The following is a 20,856-nucleotide window of genomic DNA, read 5'->3' on the forward strand; positions in this document are numbered from 1 at the left end:
GTTACCGACTCGCCAGTCGAGAACCAGCCCCTCCTTAATGAGGTTCTCGCTCGCGCAGCAGAACATTTTCACATCGACACCCACGGTGTACAGGAGGAAAGGGACTTCGCAGAAGAGTTGGTGGGAGAGAGGAGGCCGGTCGCTCAGACCATCCCTATCCTTAAATCCATCCAACGGAGAATAGATCCGTCCCTGGTGAACCCTAACCTCACCAGAGCAGTCAACCCCAGGGTCGAAAAACTTTTCCGGGCAGCCCAGTCTGACCCTCTCTATATAAGAGGACATCTTAAACCAGACTCCCTAGTTGTTACCAACACTCGGAAGAGGGCTGGAACACCCTTATCGTCGTCAGAAGCTCCTCCCGACAAGGCGAGCAAGAAACTGTACGGGTTTGGCAGAAAGGTAGCCTCAACGTCCGCCTACCAAGCAAGAATTGCTAACTCCACCACCCTGTTGGCCAGTTACAACTGCCATCAATGAGAAGAGGTCGCGGCACTCATAGCATCTGCTCCTGAACCGTTAAAGGGCCAGTTGGCTCGGATCTCGGCAGAAGGGAGAGCCGTGTCTGGTTGCATATTTAAAGCAACTTTCGACGCCGCGGACAACGCAGGAAGATTGATAGCAGAAGGTACGGTTATCAAAAGACATGCGTGGCTACGGCAGTCGGGGTTCAAAACAGAGACTCAGGCTTCATTAATAGACAAGCCGGTGGAACCCGATCTATTGTTTGGGAAAGCGGTCGAAGACGCACTTAAAAACGCCAAAGACGAATACGAAACACTGAAATCCCTTGGCCAACTAACCAACAAACCCCCTAACCAGAGGGGGAACAGTAATTTGTCGCCCACGCGGCCAAAATTCACAAAGAGGCAACTATGCCCAGGGACAGGGTACACAGTGGAACAACAGCCAGCAGTCTACCCAAAGTTTCGGCAGGGGTAACAAAAGAGGTCGTGGGAGAGGCAGAGGCAGCCCCAACAAGGGAGGTGGCACGCCTCCACCAAAGCAGTGACGCTCAGTTCAGGGTCCCTTCTCACGCAACCCCAGTAGGGGGATGCATTTCCAACTTCACCCAGGCTTGGGAAGGGATCACCTCAGACAGATGGGTGCTGTCAACAGTGTCCACAGGATATTGTATAGAATTACTGCAGCGTCCCCGGAACCCTCCTCCACGACAAAGAGTACACTCCTTAGAACATCAGAAGATCCTTCTCGAGGAGATCGCCATTCTGCTAGAAAAGGACGCGATAGAACTCGTCCCAGGACACCAGGTAAACAAGGGTATCTATTCAACTTACTTCCTTGTGCCGAAGAAAGATTTGACAATGCGCCCAGTATTGGACCTACGGCCTGCCAACAAGTATGTCAAGTCCCAAAGATTCCGTATGACCACGCTACAAGAGGTAATCCCCCTCCTAAAAAAGGGGGATTACATGGCAACCTTGGATATGAAAGATGCTTATTTTCATATTTCCATGCTCTCGGCGCACAGAAAGTACTTGCGCTTCAAGGTAGACAGTCGCCACTACCAATTCAAGGTACTGCCCTTTGGGATAGCTTCAGCACCAAGGGTATTCACCAAGGTACTGGCGGTGGCAGCTGCACACCTACGCAGGGAGGCAATCCCAGTGTACCCTTATCTGGACGACTGGCTCATAACGGGGGAAACCCCAGGAATTTGCAGGACAAACATTCAAAGGACTATCGACCTCCTCCACGAATTAGGCTTCACAATCAACGAGAAGAAGTCAAGCCTGGTGCCAAGCACCTCAAAACAGTTCCTAGGAGCTATCCTAGATACTCAGAAAGGGTTGACCTTCCCTTCGGAAGAAAGAATTCGGAATACACTACTGCAAATTCCGCATTATCAGTCCGGTCAACAAATAACGGTACGCAAAGCAATGCGGTTACTGGGCATGATGGCGTCATGCATTTACCTGGTCCCCCACGCGCGACTGCGCATGCAGGAATGGTTGGCGAAACAGTGGTCTCAGGCAGGTGGTCAGTGGGACGATCTAGTGGTCGTTTCGCCAACACTTGTACAGAGCCTACACTGGTGGACAAGAGAGAATCTCGCAAGGGGAAAACCCTTTTACGATCCCGAACTACAGGCAGTGGTGACTACAGATGCATGCCTGACTGGGTGGGGAGCTCACCATCTCCACCACACAGCTCAAGGTCTCTGGTCTCACTCAGCCAAGAACCACATCAACCTGCTAGAGCTTCTGGCAGTATTCCGAGCGCTTCGGGCGTTCGAGCCCCATCTACTAAACTTGTCGGTGCAGGTCCGGACGGACAGCACGACAGCCATGTTCTATCTGAACAAGCAAGGAGGGACTCGTTCGCCAAATCTGTCCAAGCTTGCCCAGAAAATATGGATATGGGCACTCAGACGGAACATCTTCCTGTCATCGCAACATGTCCCAGGGGAGCTCAATTCCCTAGCGGATGCTCTAAGCAGAGACTCCCTCCCAGAAGAACACGAATGGGTCCTTCACAGAGAGATCGTAAAAGATCTCTTCTCTCAGTGGGGTTTCCCCACTATAGACTTTTTCGCCACAAGCGAAAACAAACAATGCCCAGGATTTGCATCCAGGTTCCCCCAGCCAGACTCCCAAGGGAACGCCCTGTGGATGAACTGGTCAGGGATGTTTGCGTACGCTTTTCCACCAACTCCTCTCATCAGGAAGGTGGTGTACAAGATGAACAAGGAATCGATGACGCTCATCCTAGTTGCTCCCATGTGGGCGAGACAACCATGGTTTCCACACCTACGCAGGATGGCGGTGTGCGAGCCCATCAAACTTCCAGCCTGGTACAACCTACTGTGCCAGCAACAAGGTCAAACAGTGCACCAGCAACCCAACTCAATGAACCTGGCAGCATTTACCACAGAGGTATATGGACATCCTAAAAGAATCCAGGAAACCAAACACAAGGCACTGTTACTTTGACAAGTGGAAGAGATTCGTTATTTGGTGCCAGAATAAACAAATCAACCCTGTTGATTGCACTCCTTCCAACGTTGTGACATACATGCTCCACCTGCTGGATGCAGGTTTGGTTTTTAACTCTCTGAAAGTACACCTGGCAGCCCTCTCGGCTTACACCACATCCCATAACAAGGTGTCGTGGTGGAAAGTACCAGTAGTTAAAGCCTTCATGGAAGGAGTAAAGAGACTTCACCCTCCTATTTCAAACCCACTGCCAGGATGGGACCTTAATGTGGTGCTAGCTAAGCTCATGGGCCCCCCTTTCGAACCCATGCATAAAAGTAGTCTCAAACACCTGACTTATAAAACGGCCTTCTTAGTAGCCATTACCTCTATAAGAAGGGTCAGTGAAATTCAGGCTCTGTCAGTGCAGGATCCTTTCTTTACTATCCATAAAGACAAACTGGTTTTACGCACACACCCTAGGTTCTCACCTAAATTTATATCAAAGTTCCATGTAAACCAGTCCATCGAGCTTCCGGCTTTCTTCCAGAACCCGCAAAGCTCGGCTGAGGTGAAACTACACACCCTAGATGTGCGTAGGGGGGTCCTCTACTATGTAAATAAAACCAGACCGCTAAGGAAGACAGATCAACCGTTTGTCTCCGTAGCTACAGGCAGAGAGGGAGATCGCGTCTCTAAAGGCGCTATCTCGAAGTGGATTATCAACTGTATACAGCTGTGTTACTCTCTTTCTGAGAAGACTCTGCCTTTTACGCCAAGGGCCCACTCTACTAGAGGCATTGGGGCCACTCTGGCTTTCATTGCAAATGTTCCCCTCGACACCATTTGCAAAGCAGCTACTTGGAGCTCTATTCACACCTTTACTCAGCATTACTGCATTGACCCTCATTCCAAGACAGATACACAAGTGGGACAAGCGGTTCTAAGACACCTGTTTGCTCATGACCCTTCTCACATCCCACCTTCTTCTGGTACTGCTCGCTAATCTATGCACAGCATGTGATCTAAGCAGATTCCACAAGCCTCAGAAGGGATACATTACTCACCGTAATCGTATTTCTGATGCTTGTATCTGCTTAGATTCACATGCGACCCACCCTTCCTCCCCTCCGAGAGAAGGCGCATGATTGCTTGTAGTCTTACCTTTCTGTCTATCTGCTTGGATTATCTGTACTCACGCTACTCCTCATGCTTCCTCATGTCAGAAAAAATACAATCTGAGGATCCTAGACGCGTGAGGGATCTTGGGTACAGTGGACGTCACACTAGGGATAGTATTACTGGCACGCCTGTGTCGACGCCCATTTTCGAGTTTCGAAAAACAAACTGTAATACTCCGCAGCTTCCACTAGATGTCGGCCTATGCACAGCATGTGAATCTAAGCAGATACAAGCATCAGAAATACGATTACGGTGAGTAATGTATCATATATATATATATATATACACACACACACACACACACACACACACACACACACACACACACACACGTTTCACTGCAATACAGGCTGCAAGCGGGGGGGGGGGGGGGGGGGAGTGCTTGGCACCAAACTCCTTCTGATAAATATGTATGCTCCAAATACCGACTCTCCGGAGTTCTTTCATCAGTGCGCCAAGCATATACACAAGTTCCCTGGGTATGGGATTATAAGGTCCGGCGATTTCAACATGGCCCTTGCGCTTGACAAAGACAGATCTACTACCTGTTAATCATCCCTATTGGCTGCAGCAAAGGCTTGGTTTTACATATCCGGATATCACGACCTGGGCGACCTATGGCACTCCCAACACCCAGGGGTCAGGGAATATACCTTTTTCTCGGGAGTGCACGGCAGCTCGTCTAGGATGGACTATATAATGGCCTCCCCCTCTATACTCCGAGCCGCGACGGAGATGAGGATACTCTCCCGCACGCCATCTGATCACTCCCCTGTCGTCCTCCAGTTCACGCCTCCTGACAGCACAATACCCCAACTCCGCTGGAGATTCAGGGCGTCTGCTCTAGAAGACGTGGCTTTTCGGTCGGTGATAAGTCAGGACATACAGACCTATTTTACTGCCAATGTTGGCTCAGTCCCAAACCAGGGCACAATTTGGGAGGTGTTTAAGGCTTATCTGAGGGGGTGGTGCATTTCTAGAGGGAGGGGTGCTTAAAACTACCCGTAGGTCCATGTGCATACTAGAAGACCAGATCAGGGACAGAGAGAATAGGCAGGGGTCAGCGGATAGCGCTGGAATTCAGTGCAAACTGCAATCTTTGAGGGCAGAACTCTATCAATTGGCCATATCCGAGGAACGATACATAGGAGATCTAATTGTGGCGACACGGTATGGGGAAGGGGAACGCCCAAGTAGAACCCTGGCATGGACCATCAAGTAGGAGCGGCAGCCCACGGGCATAGCCGAGGTTGAACGCCCTGATGGGACCCCGGTAAGGGATCTGCAGGGGGGGGGGATCAATGACGAATTCCAAGCATACTATAGTAGACTATATACGTCACGACCAGGCCCTGGGCATGATGAGTTAACAATATACTTGGATGAGGTTGCCCTGGGCTGGTTGGACCCGGACCAGGGAGGTTCTCTAAATAACCCTATCACTGAAGAGGAAGTTAGGGAAGCCATAAAATCGCTCCCTAATGGGAGAGCACCTGGGCCGGATGGGATAACAGCTGAATTTTATGAGGCATATGCGGAATTGAGAATACCCCACCTCTTTGCGATGCATAAACATGCCTTTTCCACTGGTTCTCTCCCGGAGACTACTAGATCGGCCCTTGTGACTGTGCTCCTTAAGCCAGGGAAAGACCGCCGGCAACTGTCCTCTTATAGGCCACTGTCTATCAACACCGACAATACGATACTAGCCAAAATTCTTGCAGCACGTATTCTTCCCTACATGCCAGCTTTGGTCCTCCCAGACCAAGCGGGTTCATCCCTGGACGCTCTACCCAGCATAATCTGCGACGCTTGTTCACTCATGCATAATGTAAACCCAGCGGTACCAGTGGTGGTGGCCGCTCCTGATGCGGAGAAGGCCTTTGATTCAGTTGAGTGGCCTTTTCTCTTTGAAGTCAGACTATCCGGGTTCGGGCTAGCATATCTAAGGTGGGTTAAAATACTGCATACTGCCCCCAGAGCGGCTATATACACCACTAGTACGACAGCCGAACATATTTACCCCTATGGCGGCACACGTCAGGGCTGTTCCCGCTTTTCACTATTATTTGCTTTGGCCATGGAGCCCCTCGCTTGCTACATCGGAGACCTACATGCCCACAGAGGCATTCGCTTGGGTGCATGCCTTGCCATTGTGTCCTTATATGCAGACGATATACTGCTGCATGTTAAACACCCGCTACAGAATCTCACTCCTATAACACAATAGGTGGTCAGATTTGGGGAATTGTCTGGTCATCAATTGGGATAAATCAGAGGTTCTCCCCTTGACCCCCAGTGTGCAGTAGACAAACGTAGGTGACAGGTTCCGCTGGGCCCTGAGAACATACGATACTTGGGCATTGTAATATCCACTACACAAGAGATCCTGTATAGGGAAAATTACATACGGGTATTAGAGACTCTGGAACAGAAGGTAGAGACATGGATATTGCTTCGCATATCCAAGCAGCCCGCATTGCACTAGCGAAGATGGTAATTCTTCCTAAACTTCTGTACATATTTAGCAACGTGCCTTTGTGGCTCCCTGCACGCTACTGGTCCCGAGTCTGGAAGATGAGGCTGGTTTGGACCTGGAAACAGCCAAGAATAGCATACATCACTGGCCTCATTCCCGCCTGGCTAGAGCAATAAGTGCTCCGAACAATTTGACGTTTCTATTATGAGTACCCGCGAGAGCACACCCACGCCCCCACCCCCCCGGGGCGAGATTCAACCACTGGCTATAACCTGCAGAGCTTGGGACGAGATAGTAAGGGGAGGAGCCCAATAGGTGCCCCATCTACTGACATTTCCAACATTGTAGGGACCCCGTTGACACATGAAAGATCCTTCAAGGAACACTTCCGGGCTCTGGGAGTACAATCCCTTGGCGATTTGGTTCAGGGCACCCTTTTTGTGACCTGGAAGGGACTTAGAATAAATGGTGAACACAACGCCCTGACCCTATTGTACTACTACCGGATCAGCGGTATTCTGAAAAATAAGTGGCCGGAGTTCCCTCACGCCCCTACACCCCATCCGGCCCAATCTTACATCACACAGCCTCTATCCCTCTGGAAGCTGGTATCTACAATTTATAAACGGATTAGAAAAGGTCAGAGCATTCAGAACCAGAGATATAGAGGAGCATGGGAATCAGACCTCGGGAAATCCTTGAATGATGCCCAGTGGAAATCCATTTGCACCCAGTCCCACTACATTTCTCTAAACTCCCGATATAGGTTGATCCACTATAAATTCCTACACCGGATCTACTACTCCCTCGCAACCATGGGTACATTCTTCCCTGATAGTTCGAGTTGTAGGAAGTGTGGGGTGCAAGTGGCTAATTTCTATCATGTTGCTTGGAGCTGTCCCCGAATTAGACCTTTTTGGAGAGCGGTGGAAGATGTAATACGTATGCTGTCCTCGCCTGTAGATTACTCCCCGAAGCTCTGGCTCTTAGCCCCGATTGAAGGACATAGCCGCACCGAAAAAAGATTGTTGGGCATGGCGTAGGTGGTGGCCGGATACTGGATAGTCAGAACTTGGGGGAGATGCAAACCCCCCCCGCATTCTTGAGGTGGCAGGAAACCATGAGTCAGTCGGAACAGAGAGACTAGACACGCCTCCACTCTTCCACCTACCAGCTGCCCGTTTGATTACTGGCCTCCATTCAGACGATACCTGATGGACAACGCCTCGGCTTCTCAAAAACCTGCATCTACCCCAGAGCATGTATAGGTCACATTTCAATTTTTTTTCCTTCACCGCACCATGGATATATATGGAAACATGTGCAGAGTGGGTCTGCTAGGGTACTTGAAGTGGTTTTACTTTATGCTTTTTCTTACTGTGCGAGAAACGAGCGGATAGCAGTGGAGCTGGCGGGAACAGGGTGTAATAATGAGAGTTTGGTTGGGAGAGGGGTAGACTGGGCTCTTGTAAGACTATACTAATGGGGTTGTTGTGTACTTACCTGTTGAAATTCAATAAAGAAAGTTTTTAAAAAAAAGATAGGAATTGGAGCCTAAGGCAGATAGCTGCAGAGGGCTTGGGAAGGTTTAAGTCCTACAGCATGACAATTGGGATGTCAATAAATATTGACTCAAGGAGAAGGGCCAGATAAGGGAAGAAAACATTGAGACAACCCGAGGGTGTAGGGGAAGGGGTTTAACAGAGCCAGAACATTGAGTGGACGAGGGAGGATTTAAATAATGGCATATTCAAAAGAGAAAGGGTTTCTATCAGGTGGTGAGTATAAGGGACTTACTAAGGAACCCCACACCTTATTGATAAAGAAGCCTACATGTTTTTTTCAAGCAAAGGTTTGGTGAGGTGACGCACTACTCTGCTCTATAGTTGCACCACCCCATGTCCTCTTAACCATTACTCTAGTTTAAGGAGCGAGATCCGTCACAGAAATAAAGGTTCTAACACAAGGTAAAAACAACTTTGGAAATCCAATTTCTATGCAGCTAGTGCGGCCAGGGACGTCATTTAGGTGTCGCCAGAAGTCGCAATAAATATAAAAAATAAATAAGAACAGGAGTGCCACAAGATTAACACTTTCAGCGCTGAACCTAAATAAGAAAGAATAGGAATGCCAAAAAATTTCTCCTTCTGGAATTCTATACAGTAATTGCTAGACTCATTAAAGGTTTATTTCAGGCACACTTCAGGGGGTGAGTCACTGATTTAGTCTGTTCTTAAACGCATCAACTCAGCCTGTCATCCTTCTTAGGTCGATAAATGGGTACCAACACAGGTTGGGTGATATTGCGTGTATATTTCGTCAATGTCAAGCGCTTAAGCGCAAGTGCTATATAATAACACATTATCATTTGGTCATGGACGTCTGCTTGCATTCACAGTAATTTGTTAATATGGACCTATACACACTGATCTTAACGATTCATATGGCAATCCATTCTTGTATGAAATGTACATCACATTATTGCGATATCGTAAACATATTTTTTGCAGTGTACAATGCTGTGATGCCACTTCTTGTTTTGTCGGGTGAAAGGTCGTGTTCCATCGCTTCCCGCAATATCACTTCAGGGTGGGGTCAAATGACATCACTTCCTGTGATGTCGTCAAGGGTTGTGTGATGTCACTTCCGCTACCCCTGGCATTTTGGTGAAATGACGTCCCTGAGTGCGTCTATATTCAGACTCGTGGGTCAAAAATGTTCCTGCACACCCATTAGGTACATAATATTGCTCCTGCTATGAAATTGTGCCAACCAACAGTGGACCAATTAACACAAAGAAGAACATGCTTCATTTGCCATGTGCAAGAATCATAGGTTGTGTCACAAAGAAAATATCAGTGTACTAACCAGCAACTACATTTCCGTGTGGCGAATGAAGAATGCTTGTTGAAGGATGCAAATGGAAGACAATACATGAAGATTGCTCCAATGAGATTGTCAATGTGTGTTTTTATTGAGAAACAGTTAATCAGACTAGATAATACAATCCTAATGAAAATGTAAAATTGTACTACAAGCATCACTTTGAAAACCATGAAACCAGAATAGTGTGATAATCAACCTTGAAGCTAAGGTGCTAGTAAAGGAAAATGCGTTTCTCATTTCAGCAGATTTCATTAACTAGGTTCACCTCACTTTCGCATCCCAAAAGAACACCCATATTTGCTGCCCAGGCTTTCAGCCTTCCACTGCATCATTTCCTTGGTCCTGTATTAGTGTTAAGTCATTCTTGAAACGTGTTCTGGGCATTTCCTGGACTATATCCAAAAATCAAGGAAAAACATGTTTAAATTCACAAAAAGGGTGGCTACATTTCAACGCAGCTTCTATGTAGGTGCAGCATATATCTAGAGATTTCCTGCAACGTTCAAGGCTTGAATGGCAAGCTTGAATCTTAAATCGAACAGGACAGCAGAATCCCTTTATCTTCCCTTCTCCTGGCCCATTTAAAAATCTATATCACGCACGAAAAAAGATTGATGACCTGAAACCTGGCATTGTTCATCCGAGGGTACCTTCCTGCCTGGAAGTACATACAAGGCCATGTTGCATCACCGCACTACACAGCAAACATAAACAGCAAACATAACAAAGGGAGACTATGGAGGTTTGCGAACGATGGACCTAGACGGAAATGTAAATTGCAGTTATAGGTCTACTGTGTAGTGCCATAATGAAATTTGGGATTCCATTTATTTTCAAGCAGGATGTAACCTCTGCAAGAATGTCAGGCTCTCGGTTATCAATCCATTGCCATTACTTTGTAATGGTTGCCGCAGAGTGGCAAAGATTTTTTCTAAAATAGCTCCCCACAGGAGTACATTTGATGGTTCATTTTCTTGCAGGGGCGAAGGGGGGGGGGGGGGGGGTTGTGGCCATATTTACACGTGGTCTAATAATGCTATTCTTCAAAGTGGCACCCATGATTGTTTCAATGATTTTAATAAAACCGTGCATGACAGCACTCCTTGAAACATAGCGCTCCAATATGGCTTCAAATTGGTTAAATATCACATTTGTTCCCCTATCAAATACTCTGCTTAGGATTTACATTAGGCTGCCCACTTTCCTCCTAATTGCACATCTTGAAACACTCGGAAACAGAACGTTCCACTCGGTCGTTACCAGGATGGATGATGAAGCAGATATCTGGAGCCTATCAAACAGCTGTGAAACATGAAAACCACTCCAGGTTAGTGCCAGTGGTACTTTTGCATCACTGCAGATAGTAGTTGAGTCCATCTTGTTCAGCCCTACTACTTTCAGAAATACGACATGCCTAAAAGAGTCGGTCAGCCTCGACAGACTGTGCATTCCAGGTGGTGGATTGTACTGGCAGCAGTGGCTGAATACCACACACAATTGCACAGATCAGGGTTAATGTAAATGGGCTTGATCATGGTGAAGATACCACCACAGTATATGCCATGGCTGTGGAAGCATGCCACAAATAATGGATACCTCTTCACTGCCTCCAATTACGCAAAAATGGGTAATGGACCATACTAGCAAGATCTGCGTGTTACCACTGGTGGCCAACATCTAAAGGCCACCATAATTTGGCAGTTCAAAACGTTTAGAACCAGTAACAAACGTGCATATAATTAATTCATAGACTAATAAATTGGGCAATAATCTCATAGTGTAAGGCTTTTAGACGGATTCTAGGGTTCCTGCCCTCTGCCAATCTGCGACCATGCTCCTTGGTCCCAATTTGGGGACTCGGTCTCCAGAGACTCTGCTTGCTCTTCAAGCTCTGGCCTCAGCAGTCTTTGTGATCCCAGAGGAGATGACTGTTAAGATGGATTTCTGAACACGGACATGGAGGAGCAGAGGTTCAGAAGGCCAGCCTAGTTTCTTGGAACAGGGTAACCTCTGGACAAGCCAGACCAATCAGGGTAGCGATGGCGGCGGTCAAGACTAAGTCTCAAGAGGGGTGAGGGGGACTGAAAGACCTCAATGAGCACACAAAGCAAGGACACTTACAAATTACTCCAGACAGGTGTTCTATTAAAAATATACACACATTACAAGGCCTTTGTAACATCGACCATAGCAAAGAATCACAATAATACTAAAGTAAACCAACACATCACAATCAATACAATATATATACAAGACCGAAGGGCCTAAGGAGTTATGAGCACGTAATATGTAGACCACCTAGATGGGGAGGAAAACGGGCAGTGCAAATAGTCATTAGTCCCAGTTCGACATCACAAATAGGAGGAAGTCCGAGCCCTACGAAGAGAGGAGCCTTATGCTCAATAGTACATGCACGCGCTTGTGCCAATGGACAAAAATAGGGTCTCTTCAAGGGTTTCTGAATGTTCAGGAAGGTGGATGAAGCGATGAAGAACAGGTCCCCACTACTCGAGCAAGATCTCCACTTGCGGGCGGAGGCAGGGTGAGAGTGCGGGACAGATCTGCTATTTCGCAACAGCGGTGGAAGAGAAGTAGGTTCCTGAGCTAGGGGCCACCGGTTGGGGTATGGACTACTCACCAGTCCCCGACGCAGGCAGACCCAAACTTCGCCGGTTCAGTTCATGTTGCTGGCAGGTTCAGATGCGATGATCAAGACGTCTCGACACTGTAGATTCCGCGGTAGCAGAATGCAGGGGTGAGGGTGTCTCAAAGGCAGCGAACGTGCACAGGTTGTTACCCAGCAGGGCAACACGGCAACCGCGTTTACTCTGGTCCGGGCGCACTCGTCTCACTTCAGACCTGGTAATGCCAAGTGTACGATATTCGGTGTGAGGGTGCCGTGGACACAGAGCTAGCAGTAGGCCAAGTTTAGAGGGCCTCCCAGAAACGGTGGCAGAGCAAACGTCCTGTGTAAGCTGGTCAGCCCACTGGTTGGCGCCAGGAAAAACTTCCGAAGAGGGTTACTTGCAGGGTTTGATGAAGGTGCCGGGAATAGTTGATCCCACTAATCCAATGGGTCGAAGCGCCTTTGCAGACCTTCTAGGACGATCAGATGCAGAGGGGTCTCGCAGGACGACAGCGGTTCAGGGTGCCAAACCTTCAGCGGGTCACCAGCAGTTCCTCGACTCAGCTTCTTGTTGCAGGATACTTGGCTCCTTATCCCTCGTTCGGTGTGAACTCAGGAGATCGACATGGTAGTGGTTTTTTCAGCCTCCTCTTATCCAAAATTCCCTTTGCGCCAAAACGGAGAGGACCCAATGGGAGATCTGCTCACAAACACTCACCATACGTGGACCTATCACGGACCACGGTGGTCCCAGGCATTCAGGACACTCCAGACTCTCTGGCGCCCAGGATGTGTATTGGGAACAGACATCCCAGCCCACATCCTGGAGGCATACACACAAGGCATGCAGAAGCCCGCGAAAGCTTTGGGTTTCGCGGGAAAGTGCATGACCAAATAAGGACTGACCCGGGTGGGCTCGACCTGGGGAAGGTGAAGGGGCAAGATGGCCAAAGGACAGGACAAAACCTCGTGGTATGGCCATTTTGGAGCCAGGCCACATTTGTGCCAAACGCAGTAAGCGCGGATAACATGGCGAAAAGGGTTCAAAACACAAGAGAAATGATAGCTGCCACCAGTCCTGTCCGTGACACACTTGCACAGTTCATAATAAGTCCAGCGAGAGTTTCTAGGGCCTTTGGAATGACTACAGACAAGAGCGCAGTAAAATAAGTTACAGTGCATTCTTGTTTCATGTTGCACAAAAGCTGCAACATGAGGAAAGGACTAAGGGAAACGAAGTCTCCCAGTACTGACTGTTTTAAGGGCATGTCAGTTTCCCCATAAGAATTGAGCGAAAGGCCAGAGGAGTGCGGCGGAAGGCTGCGCTTCTCTGGCAAAGTCTAGATCAGGGTGTAAAACAGCAGCAAAAAGTTTGGGGGTTGACAGGGAAAATTACAGACAATCATGAAATTTTTCCTAACAATGACATCCCCGAGTGGTCAATATCAAGCCAGCTATGGGTCGCATGCACGGAATGGGAAATCCATATCTGGTGTTGCGCCCCAGTTATACGTTCTGTTTCATGGCCAAGTCACCACAGAAAATATTTTACAACTAAACTCCTACACCCTCGCACCCCAAAGTCCAGCTTGGTTGCCTTTACAGGAGACCTTAATGGGTCCTTCTGGCTAGCTGGATACAAGCTTGCCCTACTATGCTTGCAAAACACACCCTAAAGTATATAGGGTCTGGAAGGTATCTATGTAAAACAGGTTAGAGGGATTTTCCCATTACAGGAGATAAGACGATTTACAAGACATAAACATTTCATGCTTTGATGCCAGGTCTCCAAAGCCAGAGTCTAGGCATGGTACATGCACATGAACACATTTTATTTGAAATAGAGGCTGAGTTTAGTGAAAATGGCCATGCTCAAGTATAACCTACCAAATAACAGTGCAGCTTCCCCAACGATAATGAAATTATCTAAAAAAAAAAAAAATTGCATATTTCATAAGAACCAGGGGAGGATGGAACAGAAGCGTGCAAGCGACACGTAGCATTAACAATCATTGTAAAAGAAAACTATCCGCAACTATATTAACAAATGACCATTTGGAACATATCCCAGCTTTGCTTTTCTATGCCCTACTCCAATCACCGCACTCCAACTATTTCCTCCTCACACCAAGTATTAAACTACAGTGTTTCCATTGAGGCAGCTCAAGGTCTTTGTTGCAGCTGCTCCATTACAGCATGATGCAAACAAGTTTGGTAAGACTCCTCTCCCCCAAAACACATGACTTTAACCAATTATTTACCCGACCATAGCACATCAACTAAGAGGATGCGGTGAAATAAGAGGCAATTAACATATGGAATTCGTTGCCAAGTGTGGCATATTACAACTTCCCATGCAACACTGCATACTGCAGCATCACTAATGGAAGTGAGCCTGCACAGTATACAAGTTGGCGGAGGGCAGGGTCTCCATAAACTAAGGAACATATACAGAAGAGTACCGACGTCTGGTGAAGTGGGGGCAGATGACACTCCAACACCCCTGCCCAGTAGCAGAGGCAGCTTTTGGTACAAGGGGTGGGAGGGTGGTGGATGAATCTGGCACCAGCAGGAGGCTTCGGGGGGCACTGAGCACCCGAAGGCAGCGCCCCTCCCACAGCTCTCTGGCTCCGCCACTGGCCCTGCCTCCCCCCCAACATCCCCCAGAGCTGAACACCAGGACATTTTAGAGCAGGTTGGGACATAATCCAGGCTGCTGGCTGTCATGAGGGCCCTGCGGCTGGTCCACTGGCATCGGGGGCATCGGTTTTTACACTGGTCTGGTTTCTCCCAATGCCCAGAAGTTTATTTTAGAAGATGAAGCCAACCCCTTCCCATTTGGGCTTTTGCTTACTCACCTTCACAGCCGTCATCAGCAGAACAAAAATGCAGATGCGAAAAGGAAACCAATGTCTGACTAATTACTGCAGTAAAATATGAATTTTGTTCCCAATGCCCTAGGCAGGAGTATTTAGTCACCTCGCAGAGTGATTGGACATTTCCAATTAGTACCCTTCGAGGGACAATCGGATGGTTTCACACGATCCGAATGGCTCTCGCCTGATCCTTACCTGGCTGACAGGCCCCTGCTCACTGCCGTGGTAATGCCCCCCATCCCCGGGGCTTATTGCTTAAGCAAAAGAACCACACACCCTCCAGCTATCTACCAAATATGTCTCTAACAAGACAATTCAATTGAGTAACGCAATGAAGTGCTTCTTAAAAGATCAATTTATCTATAGGTCTACTAGTTTGACATGCAAAAAGCGCTTTGCTTTTTTAGGTGGTTAATCAAATCTTAACATTATGTGTAACAGCAAGCTGGAAGTTTGACTCTATACTCCGGTGCCCTTAATACAAAAATGTGTGTCAAAGTGCTAAAATGACAGTGGTGTGAAAAAGTACATATTTTAACTTAAATTATTTTGCATTCTTAGACTCAGAATGTGGAAATGCAGCCACAATAATATTTTTTCTGAACTCGTTTCGATAAGTATTTACATATTGCCAGGATGCTTTAATATAGCATGTATATTTTTGTGAGTCATCGCTATAAGACCGTATTCTTGTAGTCTTTGAAAGCTAACATTTTGTCACCAAATAAAGCTCAGCCTGAATGTGGTCAAGTGCCGAAATTACAGAGTCAGCTAAACTCCTGCCGATATGATATGGCATTTATAACACCTGTACACAAGTGTTTCTAGGTGCAACAAGACAAGGAGGGGGAAACAGAGGGAGGACAAAAACAACAATTGTACTTGGCCTTGTGAAATTCAGATTGGGCAAGTGCGGGGAAGGGGCGAAGTGCCGAGGACGATGGCCGGGGGGAGGGAAGTGCCGGTAACTCTAAGTGCAGCCAGCAGGTGGCTCATAAGTGTGGAGAGAAGGGACTGTAGGGTTGCAGATACAGACCATAAGTGCTGGGGGTGCCCAGCGGCAGTGCAAGAGCAACTGGACATGCAGGAGCCTGGGCAAGAGTTCAGAGGGTAGCCAGGTAACCCGTGCGTGAAGCAGTCAGGGCATCAGAAGGCGAGAGGAAGAGAGAAAGAAGAAGCTAAAAAGGAAGGTCTTGAGTTGCTTCCAGAACCGGAGGTGGTTCTGGCCAAGTTTAAGAGAGGCAGGGAGGCTGTTCCAGAGGAAGGCCCCAGCCGAAGAGAGATCAGTCTCCAACTCTCTGCTTGGAAAAGCGTCTGACCCTCAGAGTTGGAAGTGGATGAGCAGAGAGCTCGAGAAGGGAGATGCTTTGGAAGAGAGAGTTGGCGGTAGTGCAGACCCAGGCCCCATAAAGTCTTGTGGATGATGCAAAGGCTCTTGAACTTTATCCTTGCCGCCACTCGGAGCCAGTAACGAGATTTAAGAGCTGGAGAGGAAAGATCCCTGGGCTCGAGGCCAAGGACAAGTCTTGCAGTCCTGTTCTGGATAAGTTGTAGAGGTCAGAGACTAGCGGCTGGCAGATTTAGAAAGAAGCTATTGCAGTAGTCCAGCCTAGAGAGGACCAGAGCTCCGGAGACGGTGAGCTTTTGGGGGAAAGTGAGGAAAGGAAGAATACCTCTGAGGCGGTACAGCTGATAGTTTGACTTCTTCGAGATGTCAGACGTGAGGAGAAAGAGAGAGAAAGAGAGAGAAAGAGAGAAAGAGAGAGAAAGAGAGAGAAAGAGAGAGAAAGAGAGAGAGAAAGAGAGAGAGAAAGAGAGAGAGAAAGAGAGAGAGAAAGAGAGAGAGAAAGAGAGAGAGAAAGAGAGAGAGAAAGAGAGAGAGAAAGAGAGAGAGAAAGAGAGAGAGAAAGAGAGAGAAAGAGAGAGAGAAAGAGAGAGAGAAAGAGAGAAAGAGAGAGAGAAATAGAGAGAAAAAAGTAGGGAGCTGGTGTTCTGATGTGGAGGATCTCAGTCTTACTGGCATTAAGGCAGAGATCATTGGTGGCACACCATTCCTGAATTGCGGCCAGACAGTCTGGTATGAGAAATGGGGGAAGAGGCGGCTGAGAGGCGGCTGAGGGGAGCCTGAAAGAGAACTGGGCATCATCCGCATAACACTGAAAGTTGGAGCAGAAAGTAGCGATGCAGTGGGCAAGAGGTGCCAGGTATTGGTTGAAAAGCCAGGAAGAAAGGTTAGACCCCTGGGGAACACCACAAGTGTAGAGAGAGCAAGAAGAGGATAGGCCACAGTTGGACCGTAGAGGGTCGTCCGTGAGAAAGGTATTCAGCCAGTCGAGAGCCTGATCAGTGATACCCAGGATATCACAGAGGCGATTGAGCAGGATGGCATGGTTGACCGTATCAAAGGCAGAAGACAGATCGAGGAGAATGAGGGCAGAAGGAAGGTTAGAGTCAAGGTTAGAGAGCAGGTCTTCACGGGTGTTCAGGAGAGCAGTTTCCGTGCTTCTGGCAGCTCTGAAGCCAGACTATGGTCGTGGAGACAACCAACAGATTCAGTGTGAAGATTAAGCTGGGAGATGGTCAGCTTTTCCAAGAGTTTCCACAGGAAAGGAGTGATGGAGTCCGGGAGATAATTAGCCGGAGAGGAACGAAGGAAGGATTAGCAGAGGGCTTCTTTAGGAGGGAGTGCACAAGGGAGTGCTTAAGGGAGTGCTTAAGGGAGTGCTTAAGGGAGTGCTTAAGGGAGTGCTTAAGGGAGTGCTTAAGGGAGTGCTTAAGGGAGTGCTTAAGGGAGTGCTTAAGGGAGTGCTTAAGGGAGTGCTTAAGGGAGTGCTTAAGGGAGTGCTTAAGGGAGTGCTTAAGGGAGTGCTTAAGGGAGTGCTTAAGGGAGTGCTTAAGGGAGTGCTTAAGGGAGTGCTTAAGGGAGTGCTTAAGGGAGCAAGTGGAGGGTTCCAGTGGCAAAGGAGAGATTGCAGAAATTGGCCAAAGCTGGAGCAAGGGTGTCAATGTGGTCCTTGATGGTTCTGGGTAGAGTAGGGAAGAACCTGCTGTGACGAGGCTTTCATAGATCTACTGGTCTAGAAACATCTGGGGTGAACAAGGGGGAAGGAGAGATGCCCACAGGTGGGCCAGGGGTGGAGGTGGAGTAAGAGGGTGGACAGGATGTCCCGAGTTTTAGTGATGAAATGAGAAGCCAAGGCCGTGCAGAGGGCCTTGGAGGGAACAGGAGAGGTAGAGACTGCAGCAGAATTGTCCAGCTCCTTGCAGATTCTGAAGAGTTCGGCCGAATTGTTAGATGCCGCAGTGGCTTGGATGTGGGCTCTCTTCTTAGCAAGGACACTGTCTGTATTTCCTTTGGAGCAGGTGGCAGGCCAGTTTGTCAGGGGGTGCACCTGATGCCCTCCACTTGCATTTAAGGGTGACGAGGTCGGAATCGTACCAAGAGATGCACTTGGATTTGGGCTTGAAACTGATCCTCATGACTGGGGCAAAGACATCAAGAGTGTTAGAGATGGAGAGATGAAGATTGGACAGGGCTGTGTCAGGGGGTGAGTCAGCCAAAGGTGCAGAAGGAGTAGAGAAAGTGGCAGCAAAAGCCTCAACTGACACGCTTCATGGGTCGGATGACCGAGAAGGTAGGCGGCAGTGCTGGAGTCACTTCATTGCTTAACCAAACTGGGGGACTTGTATTGTATAATGCAGATGGACATAAACCATGGTCTAGCAATTGACAAAGCCGCTATTTGAAGCATTAGTCTAATGCAATGCTTCAAATAGCGACAAGTCTGCTCTCCACCCCATGCGGTTTTGACGAAGTTGTGCCCCTGGCACCAGGCATCGCAAACAATACAGGGGTAGCCAATGCCTCTCAGACATCTCAGCTCTACTGAAATGCTACAGATGCTGGTTTGGTTTTCAAAGGTTGTGTCTATATGACATGCCCTTGTCAAATGAGGACTAAAACAAGGTGGGTTTATCACAACGGTGTGTGTGTGTGAAAGTCAATCTTATGATGTGTAGGGCAGTTTAAGGCAGAGTTCTGAACCTTTGGCTCTCCAGATGTTTTGGACTACAAGTACCATTGGCCCCTTGCTAGCATAATCAATCGTGTGGGATTCCAGGAGTCGGCCTAAAACATTTGGAGATCCACCGGTTGCATACCGCTGGTTTAAGGAGATCAAGTTTTCCAATGTCAGTTTATTATTATATTTCTTCTAAAATGCAACACGCCCATAGACCTCAGCACGCACAAAAAACAAGACAATACAAACTAAAAATGAAACAAGACATTAGACGACAGAAAGAAAATATTGTTGCGACTCAGTCCAGGGCCTAGAAAGGGCAGTTCTTTGAACGGAGGACTACTTTACGGTCCATAATGCCTAAATCCATCCTCACCTGGATTGACATTGCAAGTGTACGAGAGATGGTTATCAAAGTTTAGTAGATAACCACAGAAAGTTTTAAAAGTGCACTATTACTGAAAGTTGGGCTGGTGTCACCTCCAAGCATTTTTGTATATCTGGGGATGATGCCAATCTTCAGTCATCCACTGGAACCTGTATCTGAAGCACTGAAAAGACCTTGAAGAACACACTAGGATTGCTTCTGAAACCAACACAGCCAAGCCAACTCTTATAAGGAGAAGCTCAGCCTCTCCCGACCAGAGGAAGCAGAGTGCAGGTGTCTCCCTCACTTCAGCCAATGGAGATGAATGATTCTGCTCTTCAGGACCTGCAGATCTGCTCATAATGGAAGGTCTCCACATACTGGGGCGAAATCCCACATTGAATCAGGACACCAAGCTGCTATAGATCTGCTGCTCCCTTTGACCCTTACAGGGATATATTGGAGGCTGTGCTACTGGTGGTAATCTGGTAATCACCTGGCTAAACCTGCAGACAAGATCAAAGTCTTGCATCCTCCTCACTGCCTGTGGGCGATTGCTGGGTCACTGCCAAATGCATAACCTGCCCTTCTATGGTGTCATGGGGCCACTGCAGACACATTATTTAATCAATATGCTAATGTCCATCTACAGCACCATCAGTCCTAAAACAGACCAATTTGCTGCCAGCCGGACACATTCCAGACTGCAAACTTCCTCGCTGCACCTGCAACAGCTGGGCCTTCTTCACTGCCATCATCAGCGTGAGTAGTATTCCCCAAATCGGCGTTTCTGCCTCCCATTGCAACTATAAATCCCCTTTGGGAGAAAACATAGCTGCAGCTATTCCTGGCCTCACTTTTAGGGGTGAAACCTTACTGTTGTGACTGCTCCCATTTCCTACGGCAACCTGAAATGTATAGCACAATAACCACTGTTGCCCAAGACGGTCCTATGTTGGCCTATAGGAGAACGTTTTGTATTAACTAAAACCGCTCCTAAATGAAGTGAAACTACTTACAAAACTGACTTTTATTGGACATTTGATCAGGAACTATGGCTGGACCACTCAAGTATTGATGATTTTGCTGGTTTGCCTTATAACGTATAAGGCCTACAATATGTTTAACCATTACCTATGTACTCCCACTTTACATTGCAACAGTGCCACGTCTTGTGGTGCAATTGTATACTGTTTTCATTTAAAGCATGGGAGGTGTCCTTTTAGACACTATTTTTTGGGTGTATATTTATCAGGCCTCAAAAATCTCACGCGCAACTAGCAATTGACTACTGATAATTAACGCTTGTCAAGTAAGAAACAGTTTCTGCGGGTTGATCGCCAATTGCGGTGGACAAGTGAATTTCTATGCCTGGCTATTATCCTATTAATAGACGTGACTAGGAACTCCAGACATCCAATGCCTCCTAACCTGGAACTATATAAAACGCTACAAAGGAACAAGAGGGGAAAAACCTATACA

At 47.7% G+C, this 20,856-nt stretch overlaps 1 protein-coding gene across 3 annotated transcripts in view; it reads right to left on the reverse strand.

Moving 5' to 3' along the window:
* LOC138481499 (MARVEL domain-containing protein 3-like) overlaps positions 1-20,856 on the reverse strand; it is a 401,994-nt gene that overhangs the window by 41,988 nt on the left and 339,150 nt on the right. For 2 of the 3 annotated variants that reach the window (XM_069613678.1, XM_069613679.1), the window contains one exon: positions 13,997-14,035. The exons of the other annotated variant lie outside the window; for it this stretch is intronic. In XM_069613678.1, the coding sequence (XP_069469779.1) occupies positions 13,997-14,035 (39 nt within the window). The remainder of the gene's footprint in view (positions 1-13,996; positions 14,036-20,856) is intronic. 3 annotated transcript variants of the gene reach the window in all.

The sequence above is a fragment of the Ambystoma mexicanum genome, chromosome 5p (assembly GCF_040938575.1).
Source record: "Ambystoma mexicanum isolate Mex_15411 chromosome 5p, UKY_AmexF1_1, whole genome shotgun sequence".
In the NCBI taxonomy this organism is placed as follows: domain Eukaryota; kingdom Metazoa; phylum Chordata; class Amphibia; order Caudata; family Ambystomatidae; genus Ambystoma; species Ambystoma mexicanum.